Below are 25,399 nucleotides of genomic sequence, written 5' to 3'. Positions count from 1 at the left end.
CGTCATCCTGGATTCTTCACTCTCAATGAACAGACAAGTCAGCGCCGTATCCTCTTCCTGCTTCAACATCCTTCGCATGCTCAGAAAAACATTTCGCTGGATCCCCACCGAAACAAGGAAAACAGTCACCCATGCTCTGGTCACGAGCCGACTGGACTACGGAAACACCCTCTACGCGGGAACTACCGCTAAACTCCAGAAGAAACTCCAACGAATCCAAAACGCCTCAGCCAGGATCATACTAGACATCCCACGCAACGAACACATCTCTGGTCACCTTAAAGACCTCCACTGGCTACCCGTCAATAAGAGGATCACTTTCCGACTGCTAACCCACGCACACAAATCACTCTACGACATCGGACCAGAATGCCTCAACTCACGACTGTCCTTCTACACCCCCTCCCGCCAACTACGTTCCTCCAACCAAGCTCTCGCCACTATACCTCGCATCAACAAGACCACCATGGGAGGCAGATCCTTCTCATACCTGGCTGCCAAAACATGGAACTCACTCCCCGCTTACCTTCGCCTTACCCAGAACCACCTAGCTTTCAGAAAGCAACTTAAAACGTGGATATTTGACAAGTAATCCTCCTCCCCTGTCTAAGCGCCTTGAGACCCTCTGGGTAGGTAGTGCGCTATACAAATTCTCTGACTTGACTTGACTTGACTTGACTTGACTTGACCTGACTTGACTTGACTTATGCCTATTTTACTTGCATTCAACCTGTTTTCTGGTGCCAAAAATGCTCTTGCACCTGGGCATTGGATGTATACCTCTCAAATGCATCTCAACCTGGCCCGGATTATGAACTGTTGGTGGGTCCTTTGTTAGCTCATGACCAGGACTGTTCCGGTGATGACCGAATAATGCTTGCTGCTGTGAATGAAGTATCGGGTTGCTGGAATACCTGTAAGGCTGTACTGCACCTCTTGCAACAAAGTTTCATCAAATACAATGTAAGCTGCCCGGATATGCTCATGGTAGTCATTGAGTATGACCAGCATGTGTGCTCCTTCGATCTGCTAAACTGGTTCGCATCCCAGTTCGCTTTCACCGACAATGATTATATTTTGAAACGGCTAGCCCACCAAGGATCCAACAAGTTGGTGCAGTATTCAGGCACCCAATGAGCAGCTATTATTTCTCTAAATTGCCATTACTCATTTGTTACCTTTCCACTCTATGGTTGCACTGTGGTTCTGCTTATCCTTCGTGGTTTAGTTTCACTACATGCTACAACCTGGCCAGTGGGAGGGTGTTACATGGTCGCTAGGGGCACTCTTGACATCTTCAAGTTAGCATGAGCCCGGGAGCCCGGGAGCCATGTTGCTGCTTTTGCGCATGTTACCTGAAGCTTCCCGTTTATGCAAGACTCTGTTTACGTCTTTCACATGAGGACTGTCTGCTGCGAGTGTTCTCTGCTTATTCCTTGAGTTTAGTCTGAACATTGTAGGCAAGATCAATCAACAATGCCCCCTGTTATTCTGTTCTGGTCAGGCCCTAGCACATAGATAAAACATAAATCTGCAACTGCTGTTGCAAAAAGTGGTACTTTTGATATTACGGTAATGCAGGTTTTACGCAGACACACTTGAAGGGGGACCTTTCTAGAGAGAAGAGCAAGATGCACCTGTGATGTAGAGATACAATCTAAGGCCAGGTATGGGGTCTGCTGACAAAGCCCAGAGATCTTCTGTTATATAATAATACTTATTCTGTCCATGGGGAGGGAGCAAATGGTACTGTAGTCCTGTCTCCATTATCTATGTGTAATGACATCTCCGTTTGTAATATATATACACTTGCTGTGATGCTGACAATATTTGTATTATGCATTTTTATGCTAGTGGTGGCACCTTTACTGCATTTTAAAGCACGTTAGCTGAAATAAATATTTTAAACTATTTCAGTGTCTCAATCAGATCTTATTGTGGACTGGTATGAGAGTGTGCGCGAAAGGGAGTGTCTTGTTACAGCGATTCCTGAGAGATCCGGGAGTGTTGTGTTCTGGGCTGTCTAATCATTTGTTTCTCCTTTTGTGAGTAGGACAACGAGTGAGACACTATAGCTAGGCGGTCCTGGGCTCATGGGTACTAAGGAGGTAGGAAAGCTTAAACCCTATACTCTGACGTCCCATAATCCTGTACATAGTTATGTGTATGTGCAGAACCCCTGCAAAAGCTGTCACAAGCTGTCGTCCCTAAAATATGGAAGGCCTCAAAAGTTAGACCTTTTCTAAAAACAAAAACTGCCGACCCAAATCTCCCAGCAAACTATCACCCTATCTCGCTCCTTCCCTACATTGGGAAGATGCTCAAGTCGCTGGCCAATAGACAGCTTTTCACTTACCTAGAAAGCCACGGTCTTCTGGACTCATCACATTCCGGCTTTAGAGGCACACAAAGCACTGAAACACCCTTGGTAGAAGTCACCAACAACATCAGGGTAGCATTGGACAGCGGTCAATCATCTATTCTCGTCCTGCGAGACCTATCGGCTGCCATTGACACCATCTCCCACAGAATTCTAGATATAACACTGAGAGATTGGTGTCAGAGGGAAAGCCCTTAAATGGCTGAGAAGCTATCTAACTTACCGAGTCACTGCTGTTCAGATTGCCAATATTGTTTCCAGAAATAGACCTGTAAGGATGGGAGTACCTCAGGGGTCTATTCTGAGCCCGACACTCTTTAATCTTTACCTATCTCAGTTGGCAGAGGTGATCAGATCCTACGGCTTTGACGTTGTGTCATATACCGATGATACTCAGGTCCTGATCACCCTCGGCCCAGACCCCACTGACACGAAAATAAGTTTTAAAAAATGTATGACCCACATTGATAGATGGATAAACCCGAACCATCTTCAATTAAACGGAGGAAAGACTGAAATAGTCCTCTTTGGCAAAGCCCACGAATGTTGGTCCAGTGACTGGTGGCCCCAAACTCTCGGGCCCTGCCCAGAGCCAAAACAATCTGTCTGGAACTTAGGTATCCAAATAGACAATAAATTGTCTATGAAAGATCAGGTCAATCATTTAGTTGGTTCCTTTTTCTGCATCATGCGGAATCTACGGAAAGTTTTTGAATGGTTCCCGACGGAAGCTAGGAAATCATTAGTCCAAGGCCTGATCATAAATCGCATGGATTATGGCAATGCTCTGTTGTCCTCTGTAAATGAAGATCTTCTAAACAGGAACCAAGGGGCATATTACCAAGAAGTGCGTTAGTAAACGCACAACGCACATCCCCATATCGCCGGTTATCGCCGGATTTCATCGCCGTTTTAGCACGCAATTATCAATGCGCATCACGTAGGCGAATTGAAATCCGGCGATAGTCGGCGATATGGCACATTAGCACATGAAAAAAAACGTTGTTTTCATGCGCTAATGTGTGCCTTGATAATATGGGGGGTAGATTCAGCGTTATGATCCACTCCCCCATGTTATCAATGCCCTAACACCTGGTCAGAGCAGGCATTGGGAGACCTGCGATAAACTTAAGACTCCTCCACTTGCTCCCTATCAGAAAACAAACTCGGTTTAAGATTCTCTTCCTAACTCATAAAAATATTTATGGAAATGGTCCTGGTTACTGGAAGAAGAAGCTCAGCTGGTATTGCCCATGCAGGGCTCTAAAATCCAGCAACATATTTCTTTTAAATTCTATTACAATCTGTGCAACCAGATTGGGGGGGTGGGAGATCTTTTTCCTTCCTCGCGCCCGCTTTCTGGATAAACTGCCCCTATACTTGCATACCATCTCAAGTCATAATCATTTTCGTGGGGAGCTAAAAACTTGGCTGTTTAACTCCTAACGGCTCTGCTTAAATTAACATCTGAGCTTTTCTGCATCGCCATGAGACTTTCGGGTGATATGATTGCGCTAAATAAATATTCCTGATTTGATTTGATTTCAAAAATGTCTCCCCTTTTAATTTAGAATGTTCTACCCTCACTGGATGGAATACTCTAATAGCCTTATAGGCCTTCTGCCTAGGGAATAGCCCATTGCAGCGGGTGGTAAGGCTATTCTAAACAGTTTCATATCTATAAAGCAAAGAATAATAAGGCATGCACAGCCATGCCCTATGAAAACACTCCATAGAATGAAAACGTGCCTTCCACCTATTCCTGAAATGAGCATAACGGTATACACTATTTTAACCGCATACGCGCTAGCGGTTTTCCCGCTGCGCGCTGCGTTTTTCAGATTACCGCGTTACATGACGAGCTCAGCTCGTCATCAGCGCACGGCACGTTACGCTCATGACGAGCTGAGCTCGTCATCAGCCCCGAAGGGGTTAACAAGGGTTACACTCATACAGTGACTTGAATAGGCTATAGGAGAGTCACCCGTAGATTATAGGCTCTACAGCGATATATAATGTATGATAAGTTTCATGAACTTACGTGAATAAATATCCGTACTTTATAAATATCCAGTTTCTATGATATTTTTAGCGAGCGCTACACGCGAACTCCTTAATGTGCGTATGTGCACAGAAATCCACAGGTGAATCATGTATTGTAAGGAGAAGCTTTTGTTTTCACAAGAGGCCCTTGAATGAAACCATTACCTGCTGAAACGTGTCTATAACTCACTCTAGTCGCGCTCCGTCTCTACTGGGTTTAAATGAAGTACTGCGTTCACTTCCACCGTCACTGGTAGCGAAGGGGCGCCCCTTTTAACTTTTCACACTTTTTTCTACACTGTTTCCAGGGGCGGCTCCTCCGCTATGGCGGTGGAGCTTTGCCCCACTGTTTTCTTGCAGTGCGAGAAGCAGAAACATGAAATGATAATCACTTGTAGTTATTACCATTTTATCTTTGCGTGGCGGGCAGGCGGTGGGAGGGGCTGCTCTGCTCTTTGAGCAGGGGAGGAGTGGTGTGCCCACTCCTCAGTGTGAAGACTGTTTGGGGGGCCCTCTCGGTCCGCCCAAACCAGTCATGCGCACTTTGCCCTCCTCCATCACTGTTGCAATGCAGCCTGCATGGAGAACATGCCCACACCATAAGCCCCTGGCTGGGCGCCGTCCGACCAATCACAACGCTGCATACAGCATTAGGATTGGCTTAGGGGAGGGAGCGTGGCTGCCTGCTTCCTGTTTCCGTCAGAGGCGGGAGAGCAGGCTCCAAGAAAGTCAGGACCTGGCCTCAAGGTTTTGTATTTAAAAAAAACCCACGTGACCTCCCTGCGTGACCCACCCACGTACCCCCCCCCCCTGTGACCTACCTCCCCCGTGCCCTCCCCTCACCGCGAGCCATGCCGGCCGCGAAAGACCGTTTCTATGTCATACCTGTACACATGACATAAAGACAATACATGATGTATATGTTTATGGGCCCTTTCTTACCTTTCTTTTTTGATGAAACGGGTTATAGAGTAATTTGAAGAGCCGTAGTTTGGAGGATGCCAGCAATGATGTCATCACACGTCATGAGTGACGGATTATGTGAGGTCATAATCTTTACATGGTGAGCCGAAAACTGTACACATGTCAGTAAAGTAAAACTGGTGAATGTCAGTGCTCGTTGGGTTTTTAAACATTAGTTGTATAATATGTCTAAACTTGACTATAAAGTCAGTTTCACCTTAGTTTGAATTCTGTGAATTTCTAGATATTTTTAACGTAAGCTAAAATGTAATTACGCTAACTAACAATAAACTAATTTTAACTTCTTATTTTTGTACGTGTCCAATGGAGAAATAGCTGCGCAAAAACAAGTGGGTGAGATTGGCAAGAAGCAGTCAGTGGAAGCAACGAAAACTCAGGAGAATCCTTTGCAGAGAAGGTGGACAGACGGTGACACCACCCACAGTGCATTAATGTTCATGATGCTGGGAGCCCCTGACATCCCACAGGTGCGTCACTACAAGGGCCCTGCCAGGTCCAGGCTCCTGGGGCCCCGACCCACAGTCCTTTGCGCTCTCTCACCTCGAGCCCGGGGCCAGGTGCACCGAGGGATGCTCCGAGGACCGGTAACCATAGCAACCGAGGGACCGGGGAGAAGAAGCCTCATTAATGACAGGCCCGGACCGCTCCGTCTTTGTCAAAGAAAAGTGGAAGTAAAACTGGAACGGCGTCCCCTCCTCACGGTCCTATTGTTGATTGTGTTCCCTCACCTGCTTCGCGTGCCGGAATGTTTTTGTGTTTAGTGGTAGAGACAGAAACGAAAAAATTTAACTTTTTTAATTAGTATCTTTGCAGCATTGTAAGATGCGACCTCGGCGTGGGGGAGCATTCAATAGAACAAGCGAACAAAAGAATGAAAACAAGTAACGGGTGTGTGTTGTGAACGAGTGTTGCCAAGAGCTGCATTGACACAACACTGTGACGCTATATAAAGACAGCAGAGAGACCCCATATGAGACACAGACAGACCAGACACTCAGATCCCACGCACTGACACCACGCACACAGCTCACACGTACCTTACACCCAGATATCACACCCAGGTCCCACGCACTGACATCACACAAAAGCAACATCAAGCACAGGTAACTCCCACAGACATCACCAGCATCCCTTCTCCCATCACTGCTCCATCCCTCTGAAGGATGAAGGCTGTCTTCGGCCCTCTCCTGGCTGCAGCCCTCCTTGTGGGCACAGGTAAGACTCACAATAAATGACACACCACGGAATTAAACCTGTGTGAGACTGTACATACGTGATTACTTGTAGGTCTACCTGTGTGAGACTCTGCATGTCTGGTTACATCTGAATGTACCTGTGTTGGGGCGCTGTGTACACCTGGTCATTTCCAAATCTACCTGCGTGAGACTGTGCATGTCTGGTTACATCTGAATGTACCTGTGTAGGGGCGCTGTGTACACCGAGTCATTTCCAAATCTACCTGCGTGAGACTGTGCATGTCTGGTTACATATGAGTGTATCTGTGTAGGCAGCGCTGTGTACACCTGGTCATTTCCAAATCTACCTGCGTGAGACTGTGCATGTCTGGTTACTTCTGAATGTACCTGTGTAGGGGCGCTGTGTACACCTAGTCATTCCTAAATCTACCTGCTTGAGACTGTGCATGTCTGGTTACTTCTGAATGTACATGTGTTGGGGCGCTGTGTACACCTGGTCATTTCCAAATCTACCTGCATGAGACTGTGCATGTCTGGTCACATCTGAATGTACCTGTGTAGGGGCGCTGTGTACACCTGGTAATTTCCAAATCTACCTGCGTGAGACTGTGCATGTCTGGTTACATCTGAATGTACCTGTGCAGGGGGAGCTGTGTACACCTAGTCATTCCTAAATCTACCTGCTTGAGACTGTGCATGTCTGGTTACATCTGAATGTACCTGTGTAGGGGGCGCTGTGTACACCTGGTCATTTCCAAATCTACCTGTGTGAGACTGTGCATGTCTGGTTACATCTGAATGTACCTGTGTAGAGGGCGCCGTGTACACCTCGTCATTTCCAAATCTACCTGTGTTAGTCTGTGCATGTCTGGTTACATCTGAATGTACCTGTGTAGATCGAGCTGTGTACACCTGGTCATTTCCAAATCTACCTGTGTTAGTCTGTACATGTCTGGTTACATCTGAATGTACCTGTGTAGAGGGAGCTGTGTACTCCTCGTCATTTCCAAATCTACCTGTGTGAGACTGTGCATGTCTGGTTACATCTGAATGTACCAGTGTACGGATGCTGTGAACACCTGGTCATTTCCAAATCTACCTGTGGGAGACTGTGCATGTCTGGTTACATCTGAATGTACTTGTGTAGAGAGAGCTGTGTACACCTAGTCATTTCCAAATCTACCTGTGTGAGACTGCGCATGTCTGGTTACATCTGAATGTACCTGTGTAGGGGCGCTGTGTACACCTGGTCATTTCCAAATCTACCTGCGTGAGACTGCGCATGTCTGGTAACATCTGAATGTACCTGTGTAGGGGCGCTGTGTACACCTGGCCATTTCCAAATCTACCTGCGTGAGACTGCGCATGTCTGGTAACATCTGAATGTACCTGTGTAGGGGCGCTGTGTACACCTGGCCATTTCCAAATCTACCTGCTTGAGACTGTGCATGTCTGGTTACATCTGAATGTACCTGTGTAGGGGCGCTGTGTACACCTGGTCATTTCCAAATCTACCTGTGTGAGACTGCATGTCTGGTTACATCTGAATGTACCTGTGTAGGGGCGCTGTGTACACCTCGTCATTTCCAAATCTACCTGCTTGAGACTGTGCATGTCTGGTTACATCTGAATGTACCTGTGTAGGGGCGCTGTGTACACCTCGTCATTTCCAAATCTACCTGCGTGGGACTGTGCATCTCTGGTTACATCTTAATGTACCTGTGTAGTGGGAGCTGTGTACACCTGGTCATTCCCAAATCTACCTGCGTGAGACTGTGCATGTCTGGTTACATCTGAATGTACCTGTTTAGGGCGCTGTGTACACCTGGTCATTTCCAAACCTACCTCTGTGAGACTGTGCATGCCTGGTTACATCTGAATGTACCTGTGTAGGGGCGCTGTGTACACCTCGTCATTTCCAAATCTACCTGCGTGAGACTGTGCATGTCTGGTTACATCTGAATGTACCTGTTTAGGGCGCTGTGTACACCTGGTCATTTCCAAACCTACCTCTGTGAGACTGTGCATGCCTGGTTACTTCTGAATGTACCTGTGTATGGGGAGCTGTGTACACCTGGTCATTTCCAAATCTACCTGTGTGAGACTGTGCATGTCTGGTTACATCTGAATGTACCTGTGGACGGGGAGCTGTGTACACCTCGTCATTTCCAAATCTGCCTGCCTGAGACTGTACATGTTTGGTTACATCTGAATGTACCTGTGTAGGGGCGCTGTGTACACCTCGTCATTTCCAAATCTACCTGCGTGAGACTGTGCATGTCTGGTTACATCTGAATGCACCTGTGTAGAGGGCGCCGTGTACACCTAGTCATTTCCAAATCTACCTGTGTGAGACTGTGCATGTCTGGTTACATCTGTATGTACCTGTGTAGGGGTCGCTGTGTACACCTGGTCATTTCCAAATCTACCTGCGTGAGACTGTGCATGTCTGGTTACATCTGAATGCACCTGTGTAGAGGGCGCCGTGTACACCTCGTCATTTCCAAATCTGCCTGTGTTAGTCTGTGCATGTCTGGTTACATCTGAATGCACCTGTGTAGAGTGCGCCGTGTACACCTGGTCATTTCAAAATCTACCTGTGTGAGACTGTGCATGTCTGGTTACATCTGAATGTACCTGTGTAGGGGCGCTGTGTACACCTAGTCATTTCCAAATCTACCTCTGTGAGACTGTGCATGTCTGGTCACATCTGAATGTACCTGTGTACGGGCGCCGTGTACACCTAGTCATTTCCAAATCTACCTGCGTGAGACTGCGCATGTCTGGTTACATCTGAATGTACCTGTGTAGGGACGCTGTGTACACCTGGTCATTTCCAAATCTACCTGCTTGAGACTGTGCATGTCTGGTTACATCTGAATGTACGTGTGTAGAGGGAGCTGTGTACACCTGGACATTTCCAAATCTACCTGCGTGAGACTGTGCATGTCTGGTTACATCTGAATGTACCTGTGTAGAGGGCGCCGTGTACACCTAGTCATTTCCAAATCTACCTGTGTGAGACTGTACATGTCTGGTTACATCTGAATGTACCTGTGTAGGGGCGCTGTGAACACCTAGTCATTTCCAAATCTACCTGCGTGGGACTGTGCATCTCTGGTTACATCTTAATGTACCTGTGTAGGGGCGCTGTGTACACCTAGTCATTTCCAAATCTACCTGCGTGGGACTGTGCATCTCTGGTTACATCTGAATGTACCTGTGTAGGGGCGCTGTGAACACCTAGTCATTTCCAAATCTACCTGCGTGGGACTGTGCATCTCTGGTTACATCTGAATGTACCTGTGTAGGGGCGCCGTGTACACCTTGTCATTTCCAAATCTACCTGCGTGGGACTGTGCATCTCTGGTTACATCTTAATGTACCTGTGTAGGGGGAGCTGTGTACACCTAGTCATTTCCAAATCTACCTGTGTGAGACTGTGCATGTCTGGTTACACCTGAATGTACCTGTGGACGGGGAGCTGTGTACACCTAGTCATTTCCAAATCTACCTGTGTGAGACTGTGCATGTCTGGTTACATCTGAATGTACCTGTGTAGGGGCGCTGTGTACACCTAGTCATTTCCAAATCTACCTGCGTGAGACTGTGCATGTCTGGTTACACCTGAATGTACCTGTGGATGGGGAGCTGTGTACACCTAGTCATTTCCAAATCTACCTGCGTGAGACTGTGCATATCTGGTTACACCTGAATGTACCTGTGGACGGGGAGCTGTGTACACCTAGTCATTTCCAAATCTACCTGCGTGAGACTGTGCATGTCTGGTTACATCTGAATGTACCTGTGGACGGGGAGCTGTTTACACCTAGTCATTTCCAAATCTACCTGCTTGAGACTGTGCATGTCTGGTTACACCTGAATGTACCTGTGTAGAGGGAGCTGTGTACACCTAGTCATTTCAAAATCTACCTGCGTGAGACTGTGCATGTCTGGTTACATCTGAATGTACCTATGTAGGGGCGCTGTGTACACCTAGTCATTTCAAAATCTACCTGCGTGAGACTGTGCATGTCTGGTTACATCTGAATGTACCTGTGGACGGGGAGCTGTGTACACCTAGTCATTTCCAAATCTACCTGCTTGAGACTGTGCATGTCTGGTTACACCTGAATGTACCTGTGTAGAGGGAGCTGTGTACACCTAGTCATTTCAAAATCTACCTGCGTGAGACTGTGCATGTCTGGTCACATCTGAATGTACCTGTGTACGGGCGCCGTGTACACCTAGTCATTTCCAAATCTACCTGCGTGAGACTGCGCATGTCTGGTTACATCTGAATGTACCTGTGTAGGGACGCTGTGTACACCTGGTCATTTCCAAATCTACCTGCTTGAGACTGTGCATGTCTGGTTACATCTGAATGTACCTGTGTAGGGGGCTCTGTGTACACCTAGTCATTTCCAAATCTACCTGCTTGAGACTGCGCATGTCTGGTTACATCTGAATGTACCTGTGTAGGGACGCTGTGTACACCTGGTCATTTCCAAATCTACCTGCTTGAGACTGTGCATGTCTGGTTACATCTGAATGTACCTGTGTAGGGGAGCTGTGTACACCTGGACATTTCCAAATCTACCTGCGTGAGACTGTGCATGTCTGGTTACATCTGAATGTACCTGTGTAGAGGGCGCCGTGTACACCTAGTCATTTCCAAATCTACCTGTGTGAGACTGTACATGTCTGGTTACATCTGAATGTACCTGTGTAGGGGGAGCTGTGAACACCTAGTCATTTCCAAATCTACCTGCGTGGGACTGTGCATCTCTGGTTACATCTTAATGTACCTGTGTAGGGGCGCTGTGTACACCTAGTCATTTCCAAATCTACCTGCGTGGGACTGTGCATCTCTGGTTACATCTGAATGTACCTGTGTAGGGGCGCTGTGAACACCTAGTCATTTCCAAATCTACCTGCGTGGGACTGTGCATCTCTGGTTACATCTGAATGTACCTGTGTAGGGGCGCCGTGTACACCTTGTCATTTCCAAATCTACCTGCGTGGGACTGTGCATCTCTGGTTACATCTTAATGTACCTGTGTAGGGGGAGCTGTGTACACCTAGTCATTTCCAAATCTACCTGTGTGAGACTGTGCATGTCTGGTTACACCTGAATGTACCTGTGGACGGGGAGCTGTGTACACCTAGTCATTTCCAAATCTACCTGTGTGAGACTGTGCATGTCTGGTTACATCTGAATGTACCTGTGTAGGGGCGCTGTGTACACCTAGTCATTTCCAAATCTACCTGCGTGAGACTGTGCATGTCTGGTTACACCTGAATGTACCTGTGGATGGGGAGCTGTGTACACCTAGTCATTTCCAAATCTACCTGCGTGAGACTGTGCATATCTGGTTACACCTGAATGTACCTGTGGACGGGGAGCTGTGTACACCTAGTCATTTCCAAATCTACCTGCGTGAGACTGTGCATGTCTGGTTACATCTGAATGTACCTGTGGACGGGGAGCTGTGTACACCTAGTCATTTCCAAATCTACCTGCTTGAGACTGTGCATGTCTGGTTACACCTGAATGTACCTGTGTAGAGGGAGCTGTGTACACCCGGTCATTTCCAAATCTCCCTGTGTGAGACTGTGCATGTCTGGTTACATCTGAATGTACCTGTGTAGAGGGCGCTGTGTACACCTGGTCATTTACAAATCTACCTGTGTTAGTCTGTGCATGTCTGGTTACATCTGAATGTACCTGTGTAGGGGGAGCTGTGTACACCTGGTCATTTCCAAATCTACCTGCGTGAGACTGTACATGTCTGGTTACATCTGACGGTACCTGGGGACGGGGAGCTGTGGACACCTAGTCATTTCCAAATCTACCTGCTTGAGACTATGCATGTCTGGTTACATCTGAATGTACCTGTGTAGAGGGCGCCGTGTACACCTCGTCATTTCCAAATCTACCTGTGTTAGTCTGTGCATGTCTGGTTACATCTGAATGTACCTGTGTAGGGGGAGCTGTGTACACCTGGTCATTTCCAAATCTACCTGCGTAAGACTGTGCATGTCTGGTTACAACTGAATGTACCTGTGTAGGGGCGCTGTGTACACCTAGTCATTTCCAAATCTACCTGCTTGAGACTGTGCATGTCTGGTTACATCTGAATGTACCTGTGTAGAGGGCGCCGTGTACACCTAGTCATTTCCAAATCTACCTCTGTGAGACTGTGAATGTCTGGTCACATCTGAATGTACCTGTGTAGGGACGCTGTGTACACCTGGTCATTTCCAAATCTACCTGTGTGAGACTGTGCATGTCTGGTTACATCTGAATGTACCTGTGTAGGGGCGCTCTGTACACCTAGTCATTTCTAAATCTACCTGCTTGAGACTGTGCATGTCTGGTTACATCTGAATGTACCTGTGTAGGGGGAGCTGTGTACACCTGGTCATTTCCAAATCTACCTGCGTGAGACTGTGCATGTCTCGTTACATCTGAATGTACCTGTGTAGAGGGCGCCGTGTACACCTCGTCATTTCCAAATCTACCTGTGTTAGTCTGTGCATGTCTGGTTACATCTGAATGTACCTGTGTAGGGGGAGCTGTGTACACCTGGTCATTTCCAAATCTACCTGTGTGAGACTGTACATGTCTGGTTACATCTGAATGTACCTGGGGACGGGGAGCTGTGTACACCTAGTCATTTCCAAATCTACCTGCTTGAGACTGTGCAGGTCTGGTTACATCTGAATGTACCTCTGTAGAGGGAGCTGTGTACACCTGGTCATTTCCAAATCTACCTGCGTGAGACTGTGCATGTCTGGTTACATCTGAATGTACCTGTGTAGGGGCGCTGTGTACACCTGGTCATTTCCAAATCTACCTGCGTGAGACTGTGCATGTCTGGTTACATCTGAATGTACCTCTGAAGAGGGGGCTGTGTACACCTGGTCATTTCCAAATCTACCTGCGTGAGACTGTGCATGTCTGGTTACATCTGAATGTACCTGTGTAGAGGGCGCCGTGTACACCTCGTCATTTCCAAATCTACCTGTGTTAGTCTGTGCATTTCTGGTTACATCTGAATGTACCTGTGTAGGGGGAGCTGTGTACACCTGGTCATTTCCAAATCTACCTGCGTGAGACTGTGCAAGTCTGATTACATCTGAATATACCTGTGAAGAGGGCGCTGTGTACACCTGGTCATTTCCAAATCTACCTGCATGAGACTGTGCATGTCTGGTTACATCTGAATGTACCTGTGGACGGGGAGCTGTGTACACCTAGTCATTTTCAAATCTACCTGCTTGAGACTGTGCATGTCTGGTTACATCTGAATGTACCTCTGTAGAGGGGGCTGTGTACACCCGGTCATTTCCAAATCTACCTGCGTGAGACTGTGCATGTCTGGTTACATCTGAATATACCTGTGTACGGACGCTGTGTACATCTAGTCATTTCCAAATCTACCTGTGTGAGGCTGTGCATGTCTGGTTACATCTGAATGTACCTGTGTAGAGGGCGCCGTGTACACCTTGTCATTTCCAAATCTACTTGTGTGAGACTGTACATGTCTGGTTACATCTGAATGTACCTGGGGACGGGGAGCTGTGTACACCTAGTCATTTCCAAATCTACCTGCTTGAGACTGTGCAGGTCTGGTTACATCTGAATGTACCTCTGTAGAGGGAGCTGTGTACACCTGGTCATTTCCAAATCTACCTGCGTGAGACTGTGCATGTCTGGTTACATCTGAATGTACCTGTGTAGGGGCGCTGTGTACACCTGGTCATTTCCAAATCTACCTGCGTGAGACTGTGCATGTCTGGTTACATCTGAATGTACCTCTGAAGAGGGGGCTGTGTACACCTGGTCATTTCCAAATCTACCTGCGTGAGACTGTGCATGTCTGGTTACATCTGTATGTACCTGTGTAGAGGGCGCCGTGTACACCTCGTCATTTCCAAATCTACCTGTGTTAGTCTGTGCATGTCTGGTTACATCTGAATGTACCTGTGTAGGGGGAGCTGTGTACACCTGGTCATTTCCAAATCTACCTGCGTGAGACTGTGCAAGTCTGGTTACATCTGAATATACCTGTGAAGAGGGCGCTGTGTACACCTGGTCATTTCCAAATCTACCTGCATGAGACTGTGCATGTCTGGTTACATCTGAATGTACCTGTGGACGGGGAGCTGTGTACACCTAGTCATTTCCAAATCTACCTGCGTGAGACTGTGCATGTCTGGTTACATCTGAATGTACCTGTGGACGGGGAGCTGTGTACACCTAGTCATTTCCAAATCTACCTGCTTGAGACTGTGCATGTCTGGTTACATCTGAATGTACCTCTGCAGAGGGGGCTGTGTACACCCGGTCATTTCCAAATCTACCTGCGTGAGACTGTGCATGCCTGGTTACAACTGAATATACCTGTGTACGGACGCTGTGTACATCTAGTCATTTCCAAATCTACCTGTGTGAGGCTGTGCATGTCTGGTTACATCTGAATGTACCTGTGTAGAGGACGCCGTGTACACCTGGTCATTTCCAAATCTACCTGTGTGAGACTGTGCATGTCTGGTTACATCTGAATGTACCTGTGTAGAGGGACCTGTGTACACCTGGTCATTTCCAAATCTACCTGTGTGAGACTGTGCATGTCTGGTTACATCGGAATGTACCTGTCCAGGGGGCGCTGTGTACACCTGGTCATTTCCAAATCTACCTGTTTGAGACTGTGCATGTCTGGTTACATCTGAATGTACCTGTGTAGAGGGCGCCGTGTACACCTGGTCATTTCCAAATCTACCTGTGTGAGACTGTGCATGTCAGGTTACATCTGAATGTACCTGTGTAGAGGGACCTGTGTACACCTAGTCATTTCCAAATCTACCTGTGTTAGTCTGTGCATGTCTGGTTACATCTGAATGTACCTGTGTAGAGGGGGATGTGTACACCTGGTCATTTCCAAATCTACCTGCGTGAGACTGTGCATGTCTGGTTACATCTGAATGCACCTGTGTAGGGGCGCTGTGAACACCTGGTCATTTCCAAATCACCTGCGTGAGACTGTGCATGTCTGGTTACATCTGAATGTACCTGTGTAGGGGCGCTGTGTACACCTGGTCATTTCCAAATCTACCTCTGTGAGACTGTGCATGTCTGGTCACATCTGAATGTACCTGTGTACGGGCGCCGTGTACACCTAGTCATTTCCAAATCTACCTGCGTGAGACTGCTCATGTCTGGTTACATCTGAATGTACCTGTGTAGGGACGCTGTGTACACCTGGTCATTTCCAAATCTACCTGCTTGAGACTGTGCATGTCTGGTTACATCTGAATGTACGTGTGTAGAGGGAGCTGTGTACACCTGGTCATTTCCAAATCTACCTGCGTGAGACTGTGCATGTCTGGTTACATCTGAATGTACCTGTGTAGAGGGCGCCGTGTACACCTAGTCATTTCCAAATCTACCTGTGTGAGACTGTACATGTCTGGTTACATCTGAATGTACCTGTGTAGGGGGCGCTGTGTACACCTCGTCATTTCCAAATCTACCTGTGTGAGACTATGCATGTCTGGTTACATCTGAATGTACCTGTGTAGGGGCGCTGTGAACACCTAGTCATTTCCAAATCTACCTGCGTGGGACTGTGCATCTCTGGTTACATCTTAATGTACCTGTGTAGGGGCGCTGTGTACACCTAGTCATTTCCAAATCTACCTGCGTGGGACTGTGCATGTCTGGTTACATCTGAATGTACCTGTGTAGGGGCGCTGTGAACACCTAGTCATTTCCAAATCTACCTGCGTGGGACTGTGCATCTCTGGTTACATCTGAATGTACCTGTGTAGGGGCGCCGTGTACACCTAGTCATTTCCAAATCTACCTGCGTGGGACTGTGCATCTCTGGTTACATCTTAATGTACCTGTGTAGGGGGAGCTGTGTACACCTAGTCATTTCCAAATCTACCTGTGTGAGACTGTGCATGTCTGGTTACACCTGAATGTACCTGTGGACGGGGAGCTGTGTACACCTAGTCATTTCCAAATCTACCTGTGTGAGACTGTGCATGTCTGGTTACATCTGAATGTACCTGTGTAGGGGCGCTGTGTACACCTAGTCATTTCCAAATCTACCTGCGTGAGACTGTGCATGTCTGGTTACACCTGAATGTACATGTGGATGGGGAGCTGTGTACACCTAGTCATTTCCAAATCTACCTGCGTGAGACTGTGCATGTCTGGTTACACCTGAATGTACCTGTGGACGGGGAGCTGTGTACACCTAGTCATTTCCAAATCTACCTGCGTGAGACTGTGCATGTCTGGTTACATCTGAATGTACCTGTGGACGGGGAGCTGTGTACACCTAGTCATTTCCAAATCTACCTGCTTGAGACTGTGCATGTCTGGTTACACCTGAATGTACCTGTGTAGAGGGAGCTGTGTACACCCGGCCATTTCCAAATCTCCCTGTGTGAGACTGTGCATGTCTGGTTACATCTGAATGTACCTGTGTAGAGGGCGCTGTGTACACCTGGTCATTTACAAATCTACCTGTGTTAGTCTGTGCATGTCTGGTTACATCTGAATGTACCTATGTAGGGGGAGCTGTGTACACCTGGTCATTTCCAAATCTACCTGCGTGAGACTGTACATGTCTGGTTACATCTGAAGGTACCTGGGGACGGGGAGCTGTGTACACCTAGTCATTTCCAAATCTACCTGCGTGAGACTATGCATGTCTGGTTACATCTGAATGTACCTGTGTAGAGGGCGCCGTGTACACCTCGTCATTTCCAAATCTACCTGTGTTAGTCTGTGCATGTCTGGTTACATCTGAATGTACCTGTGTAGGGGGAGCTGTGTACACCTGGTCATTTCCAAATCTACCTGCGTGAGACTGTGCATGTCTGGTTACATCTGAATGTACCTGTGTAGGGGCGCTGTGTACACCTAGTCATTTCCAAATCTACCTGCGTGAGACTGTGCATGTCTGGTTACAACTGAATGTGCCTGTGTAGGGGCGCTGTGTACACCTAGTCATTTCCAAATCTACCTGCTTGAGACTGTGCATGTCTGGTTACATCTGAATGTACCTGTGTAGAGGGCGCCGTGTACACCTAGTCATTTCCAAATCTACCTCTGTGAGACTGTGCATGTCTGGTCACATCTGAATGTACCTGTGTAGGGACGCTGTGTACACCTGGTCATTTCCAAATCTACCTGTGTGAGACTGTGCATGTCTGGTTACATCTGAATGTACCTGTGTAGGGGCGCTCTGTACACCTAGTCATTTCCAAATCTACCTGCTTGAGACTGTGCATGTCTGGTTACATCTGAATGTACCTGTGTAGGGGGAGCTGTGTACACCTGGTCATTTCCAAATCTACCTGCGTGAGACTGTGCATGTCTCGTTACATCTGAATGTACCTGTGTAGAGGGCGCCGTGTACACCTCGTCATTTCCAAATCTACCTGTGTTAGTCTGTGCATGTCTGGTTACATCTGAATGTACCTGTGTAGGGGGAGCTGTGTACACCTGGTCATTTCCAAATCTACCTGTGTGAGACTGTACATGTCTGGTTACATCTGAATGTACCTGGGGACGGGGAGCTGTGTACACCTAGTCATTTCCAAATCTACCTGCTTGAGACTGTGCAGGTCTGGTTACATCTGAATGTACCTCTGTAGAGGGAGCTGTGTACACCTGGTCATTTCCAAATCTACCTGCGTGAGACTGTGCATGTCTGGTTACATCTGAATGTACCTGTGTAGGGGCGCTGTGTACACCTGGTCATTTCCAAATCTACCTGCGTGAGACTGTGCATGTCTGGTTACATCTGAATGTACCTCTGAAGAGGGGGCTGTGTACACCTGGTCATTTCCAAATCTACCTGCGTGAGACTGTGCATGTCTGGTTACATCTGAATGTACCTGTGTAGAGGGCGCCGTGTACACCTCGTCATTTCCAAATCTACCTGTGTTAGTCTGTGCATTTCTGGTTACATCTGAATGTACCTGTGTAGGGGGAGCTGTGTACACCTGGTCATTTCCAAATCTACCTGCTTGAGACTGTGCAGGTCTGGTTACATCTGAATGTACCTCTGTAGAGGGAGCTGTGTACACCTGGTCATTTCCAAATCTACCTGCGTGAGACTGTGCATGTCTGGTTACATCTGAATGTACCTGTGTAGGGGCGCTGTGTACACCTGGTCATTTCCAAATCTACCTGCGTGAGACTGTGCAAGTCTGGTTACATCTGAATATACCTGTGAAGAGGGCGCTGTGTACACCTGGTCAGTTCCAAATCTACCTGCATGAGACTGTGCATGTCTGGTTACATCTGAATGTACCTGTGGACGGGGAGCTGTGTACACCTAGTCATTTCCAAATCTACCTGCTTGAGACTGTGCATGTCTGGTTACATCTGAATGTACCTCTGTAGAGGGGGCTGTGTACACCCGGTCATTTCCAAATCTACCTGCGTGAGACTGTGCATGTCTGGTTACATCTGAATATACCTGTGTACGGACGCTGTGTACATCTAGTCATTTCCAAATCTACCTGTGTGAGGCTGTGCATGTCTGGTTACATCTGAATGTACCTGTGTAGAGGGCGCCGTGTACACCTGGTCATTTCCAAATCTACTTGTGTGAGACTGTACATGTCTGGTTACATCTGAATGTACCTGGGGACGGGGAGCTGTGTACACCTAGTCATTTCCAAATCTACCTGCTTGAGACTGTGCAGGTCTGGTTACATCTGAATGTACCTCTGTAGAGGGAGCTGTGTACACCTGGTCATTTCCAAATCTACCTGCGTGAGACTGTGCATGTCTGGTTACATCTGAATGTACCTGTGTAGGGGCGCTGTGTACACCTGGTCATTTCCAAATCTACCTGCGTGAGACTGTGCATGTCTGGTTACATCTGAATGTACCTCTGAAGAGGGGGCTGTGTACACCTGGTCATTTCCAAATCTACCTGCGTGAGACTGTGCATGTCTGGTTACATCTGTATGTACCTGTGTAGAGGGCGCCGTGTACACCTCGTCATTTCCAAATCTACCTGTGTTAGTCTGTGCATGTCTGGTTACATCTGAATGTACCTGTGTAGGGGGAGCTGTGTACACCTGGTCATTTCCAAATCTACCTGCGTGAGACTGTGCAAGTCTGGTTACATCTGAATATACCTGTGAAGAGGGCGCTGTGTACACCTGGTCATTTCCAAATCTACCTGCATGAGACTGTGCATGTCTGGTTACATCTGAATGTACCTGTGGACGGGGAGCTGTGTACACCTAGTCATTTCCAAATCTACCTGCTTGAGACTGTGCATGTCTGGTTACATCTGAATGTACCTCTGCAGAGGGGGCTGTGTACACCCGGTCATTTCCAAATCTACCTGCGTGAGACTGTGCATGTCTGGTTACATCTGAATATACCTGTGTACGGACGCTGTGTACATCTAGTCATTTCCAAATCTACCTGTGTGAGGCTGTGCATGTCTGGTTACATCTGAATGTACCTGTGTAGAGGGCGCCGTGTACACCTGGTCATTTCAAAATCTACCTGTGTGAGACTGTGCATGTCTGGTTACATCTGAATGTACCTGTGTAGAGGGACCTGTGTACACCTGGTCATTTCCAAATCTACCTGTGTGAGACTGTGCATGTCTGGTTACATCTGAATGTACCTGTCCAGGGGGCGCTGTGTACACCTGGTCATTTCCAAATCTACCTGTGTGAGACTGTGCATGTCTGGTTACATCTGAATGTACCTGTGTAGAGGGCGCCGTGTACACCTGGTCATTTCCAAATCTACCTGTGTGAGACTGTGCATGTCAGGTTACATCTGAATGTACCTGTGTAGAGGGACCTGTGTACACCTAGTCATTTCCAAATCTACCTGTGTTAGTCTGTGCATGTCTGGTTACATCTGAATGTACCTGTGTAGAGGGGGATGTGTACACCTGGTCATTTCCAAATCTACCTGCGTGAGACTGTGCATGTTTGGTTACATCTGAATGCACCTGTGTAGGGGCGCTGTGAACACCTGGTCATTTCCAAATCACCTGCGTGAGACTGTGCATGTCTGGTTACATCTGAATGTACCTGTGTAGGGGCGCTGTGTACACCTGGTCATTTCCAAATCTACCTGCGTGAGACTGTGCATGTCTGGTTACATCTGAATGTACCTGTGTAGAGGGGGCTGTGTACACCTGGTCATTTCCAAATCTACCTGCGTGAGACTGTGCATGTCTGGTTACATCTGAATGTACCTGTGTAGAGGGTGCCGTGTACACCTCGTCATTTCCAAATCTACCTGTGTTAGTCTGTGCATGTCTGGTTACATCTGAATGTACCTGTGTAGGGGGAGCTGTGTACACCTGGTCATTTCCAAATCTACCTGCGTGAGACTGTGCATGTCTGGTTACATCTGAATGTACCTCTGTAGAGGGAGCTGTGTACACCTGGTCATTTCCAAATCTACCTGCGTGAGACTGTGCATGTATGGTTACATCTGTATGTACCTCTGTAGAGGGGGCTGTGTACACCTGGTCATTTCCAAATCTACCTGCGTGAGACTGTGCATGTCTGGTTACATCTGAATGTACCTCTGTAGAGGGAGCTGTGTACACCTGGTCATTTCCAAATCTACCTGCGTGAGACTGTGCATGTATGGTTACATCTGAATGTACCTCTGTAGAGGGGGTTGTGTACACCCGGTCATTTCCAAATCTACCTGCGTGAGACTGTGCATGTCTGGTTACATCTGAATGTACCTGTGTAGAGGGCGCCGTGTACACCTCGTCATTTCCAAATCTACCTGTGTTAGTCTGTGCATGTCTGGTTACATCTGAATGTACCTGTGTAGGGGGAGCTGTGTACACCTGGTCATTTCCAAATCTACCTGCGTGAGACTGTGCAAGTCTGGTTACATCTGAATGTACCTGTGAAGAGGGCGCTGTGTACACCTGGTCATTTCCAAATCTACCTGCATGAGACTGTGCATGTCTGGTTACATCTGAATGTACCTGTGGACGGGGAGCTGTGTACACCTAGTGATTTCCAAATCTACCTGCTTGAGACTGTGCATGTCTGGTTACATCTGAATGTACCTGTGTAGGGGGAGCTGTGTACACCTGGTCATTTCCAAATCTACCTGCGTGAGACTGTGCATGTCTGGTTACATCTGAATGCACCTGTGTAGGGGCGCTGTGAACACCTGGTCATTTCCAAATCACCTGCGTGAGACTGTGCATGTCTGGTTACATCTGAATGTACCTGTGTAGGGGCGCTGTGTACACCTGGTCATTTCCAAATCTACCTGCGTGAGACTGTGCATGTCTGGTTACATCTGAATGTACCTGTGTAGAGGGGGCTGTGTACACCTGGTCATTTCCAAATCTACCTGCGTGAGACTGTGCATGTCTGGTTACATCTGAATGTACCTGTGTAGAGGGCGCCGTGTACACCTCGTCATTTCCAAATCTACCTGTGTTAGTCTGTGCATGTCTGGTTACATCTGAATGTACCTGTGTAGGGGGAGCTGTGTACACCTGGTCATTTCCAAATCTACCTGCGTGAGACTGTGCATGTCTGGTTACATCTGAATGTACCTCTGTAGAGGGAGCTGTGTACACCTGGTCATTTCCAAATCTACCTGCGTGAGACTGTGCATGTATGGTTACATCTGTATGTACCTCTGTAGAGGGGGCTGTGTACACCTGGTCATTTCCAAATCTACCTGCGTGAGACTGTGCATGTCTGGTTACATCTGAATGTACCTCTGTAGAGGGAGCTGTGTACACCTGGTCATTTCCAAATCTACCTGCGTGAGACTGTGCATGTATGGTTACATCTGAATGTACCTCTGTAGAGGGGGTTGTGTACACCCGGTCATTTCCAAATCTACCTGCGTGAGACTGTGCATGTCTGGTTACATCTGAATGTACCTGTGTAGAGGGCGCCGTGTACACCTCGTCATTTCCAAATCTACCTGTGTTAGTCTGTGCATGTCTGGTTACATCTGAATGTACCTGTGTAGGGGGAGCTGTGTACACCTGGTCATTTCCAAATCTACCTGCGTGAGACTGTGCAAGTCTGGTTACATCTGAATGTACCTGTGTAGGGGCGCTGTGTACACCTAGTCATTTCCAAATCTACCTCTGTGAGACTGTGCATGTCTGGTCACATCTGAATGTACCTGTGTACGGGCGCCGTGTACACCTAGTCATTTCCAAATCTACCTGCGTGAGACTGCGCATGTCTGGTTACATCTGAATGTACCTGTGTAGGGACGCTGTGTACACCTGGTCATTTCCAAATCTACCTGCTTGAGACTGTGCATGTCTGGTTACATCTGAATGTACGTGTGTAGAGGGAGCTGTGTACACCTGGACATTTCCAAATCTACCTGCGTGAGACTGTGCATGTCTGGTTACATCTGAATGTACCTGTGTAGAGGGCGCCGTGTACACCTAGTCATTTCCAAATCTACCTGTGTGAGACTGTACATGTCTGGTTACATCTGAATGTACCTGTGTAGGGGCGCTGTGAACACCTAGTCATTTCCAAATCTACCTGCGTGGGACTGTGCATCTCTGGTTACATCTTAATGTACCTGTGTAGGGGCGCTGTGTACACCTAGTCATTTCCAAATCTACCTGCGTGGGACTGTGCATCTCTGGTTACATCTGAATGTACCTGTGTAGGGGCGCTGTGAACACCTAGTCATTTCCAAATCTACCTGCGTGGGACTGTGCATCTCTGGTTACATCTGAATGTACCTGTGTAGGGGCGCCGTGTACACCTTGTCATTTCCAAATCTACCTGCGTGGGACTGTGCATCTCTGGTTACATCTTAATGTACCTGTGTAGGGGGAGCTGTGTACACCTAGTCATTTCCAAATCTACCTGTGTGAGACTGTGCATGTCTGGTTACACCTGAATGTACCTGTGGACGGGGAGCTGTGTACACCTAGTCATTTCCAAATCTACCTGTGTGAGACTGTGCATGTCTGGTTACATCTGAATGTACCTGTGTAGGGGCGCTGTGTACACCTAGTCATTTCCAAATCTACCTGCGTGAGACTGTGCATGTCTGGTTACACCTGAATGTACCTGTGGATGGGGAGCTGTGTACACCTAGTCATTTCCAAATCTACCTGCGTGAGACTGTGCATATCTGGTTACACCTGAATGTACCTGTGGACGGGGAGCTGTGTACACCTAGTCATTTCCAAATCTACCTGCGTGAGACTGTGCATGTCTGGTTACATCTGAATGTACCTGTGGACGGGGAGCTGTGTACACCTAGTCATTTCCAAATCTACCTGCTTGAGACTGTGCATGTCTGGTTACACCTGAATGTACCTGTGTAGAGGGAGCTGTGTACACCTAGTCATTTCAAAATCTACCTGTGTGAGACTGTGCATGTCTGGTCACATCTGAATGTACCTGTGTACGGGCGCCGTGTACACCTAGTCATTTCCAAATCTACCTGCGTGAGACTGCGCATGTCTGGTTACATCTGAATGTACCTGTGTAGGGACGCTGTGTACACCTGGTCATTTCCAAATCTACCTGCTTGAGACTGTGCATGTCTGGTTACATCTGAATGTACCTGTGTAGGGGGCTCTGTGTACACCTAGTCATTTCCAAATCTACCTGCTTGAGACTGCGCATGTCTGGTTACATCTGAATGTACCTGTGTAGGGACGCTGTGTACACCTGGTCATTTCCAAATCTACCTGCTTGAGACTGTGCATGTCTGGTTACATCTGAATGTACCTGTGTAGGGGAGCTGTGTACACCTGGACATTTCCAAATCTACCTGCGTGAGACTGTGCATGTCTGGTTACATCTGAATGTACCTGTGTAGAGGGCGCCGTGTACACCTAGTCATTTCCAAATCTACCTGTGTGAGACTGTACATGTCTGGTTACATCTGAATGTACCTGTGTAGGGGGAGCTGTGAACACCTAGTCATTTCCAAATCTACCTGCGTGGGACTGTGCATCTCTGGTTACATCTTAATGTACCTGTGTAGGGGCGCTGTGTACACCTAGTCATTTCCAAATCTACCTGCGTGGGACTGTGCATCTCTGGTTACATCTGAATGTACCTGTGTAGGGGCGCTGTGAACACCTAGTCATTTCCAAATCTACCTGCGTGGGACTGTGCATCTCTGGTTACATCTGAATGTACCTGTGTAGGGGCGCCGTGTACACCTTGTCATTTCCAAATCTACCTGCGTGGGACTGTGCATCTCTGGTTACATCTTAATGTACCTGTGTAGGGGGAGCTGTGTACACCTAGTCATTTCCAAATCTACCTGTGTGAGACTGTGCATGTCTGGTTACACCTGAATGTACCTGTGGACGGGGAGCTGTGTACACCTAGTCATTTCCAAATCTACCTGTGTGAGACTGTGCATGTCTGGTTACATCTGAATGTACCTGTGTAGGGGCGCTGTGTACACCTAGTCATTTCCAAATCTACCTGCGTGAGACTGTGCATGTCTGGTTACACCTGAATGTACCTGTGGATGGGGAGCTGTGTACACCTAGTCATTTCCAAATCTACCTGCGTGAGACTGTGCATATCTGGTTACACCTGAATGTACCTGTGGACGGGGAGCTGTGTACACCTAGTCATTTCCAAATCTACCTGCGTGAGACTGTGCATGTCTGGTTACATCTGAATGTACCTGTGGACGGGGAGCTGTGTACACCTAGTCATTTCCAAATCTACCTGCTTGAGACTGTGCATGTCTGGTTACACCTGAATGTACCTGTGTAGAGGG

General features: G+C 47.7%; 1 protein-coding gene across 2 annotated transcripts in view; it reads left to right on the top strand.

Moving 5' to 3' along the window:
* Positions 1–25,399, top strand: part of LOC144826919 (secreted Ly-6/uPAR-related protein 1-like) — a 200,170-nt gene that overhangs the window by 130,259 nt on the left and 44,512 nt on the right. The window contains exon 1 of one of the 2 annotated variants that reach the window (XM_078685376.1): positions 6,498–6,622. The exons of the other annotated variant lie outside the window; for it this stretch is intronic. Coding sequence (XP_078541502.1) covers positions 6,571–6,622 — 52 coding nt within the window. The 5' untranslated portion in view covers positions 6,498–6,570. Of the gene's footprint in view, positions 1–6,497; positions 6,623–25,399 lie in introns of those variants that run through there. 2 annotated transcript variants of the gene reach the window in all.

Source organism: Lissotriton helveticus, chromosome 4_1, assembly GCF_964261635.1.
Source record: "Lissotriton helveticus chromosome 4_1, aLisHel1.1, whole genome shotgun sequence".
Lineage (NCBI taxonomy): Eukaryota > Metazoa > Chordata > Amphibia > Caudata > Salamandridae > Lissotriton > Lissotriton helveticus.
The sequence above is the reverse complement of the archived record's forward strand: the minus strand, read 5'-3'. Positions and strand labels throughout refer to the sequence as shown.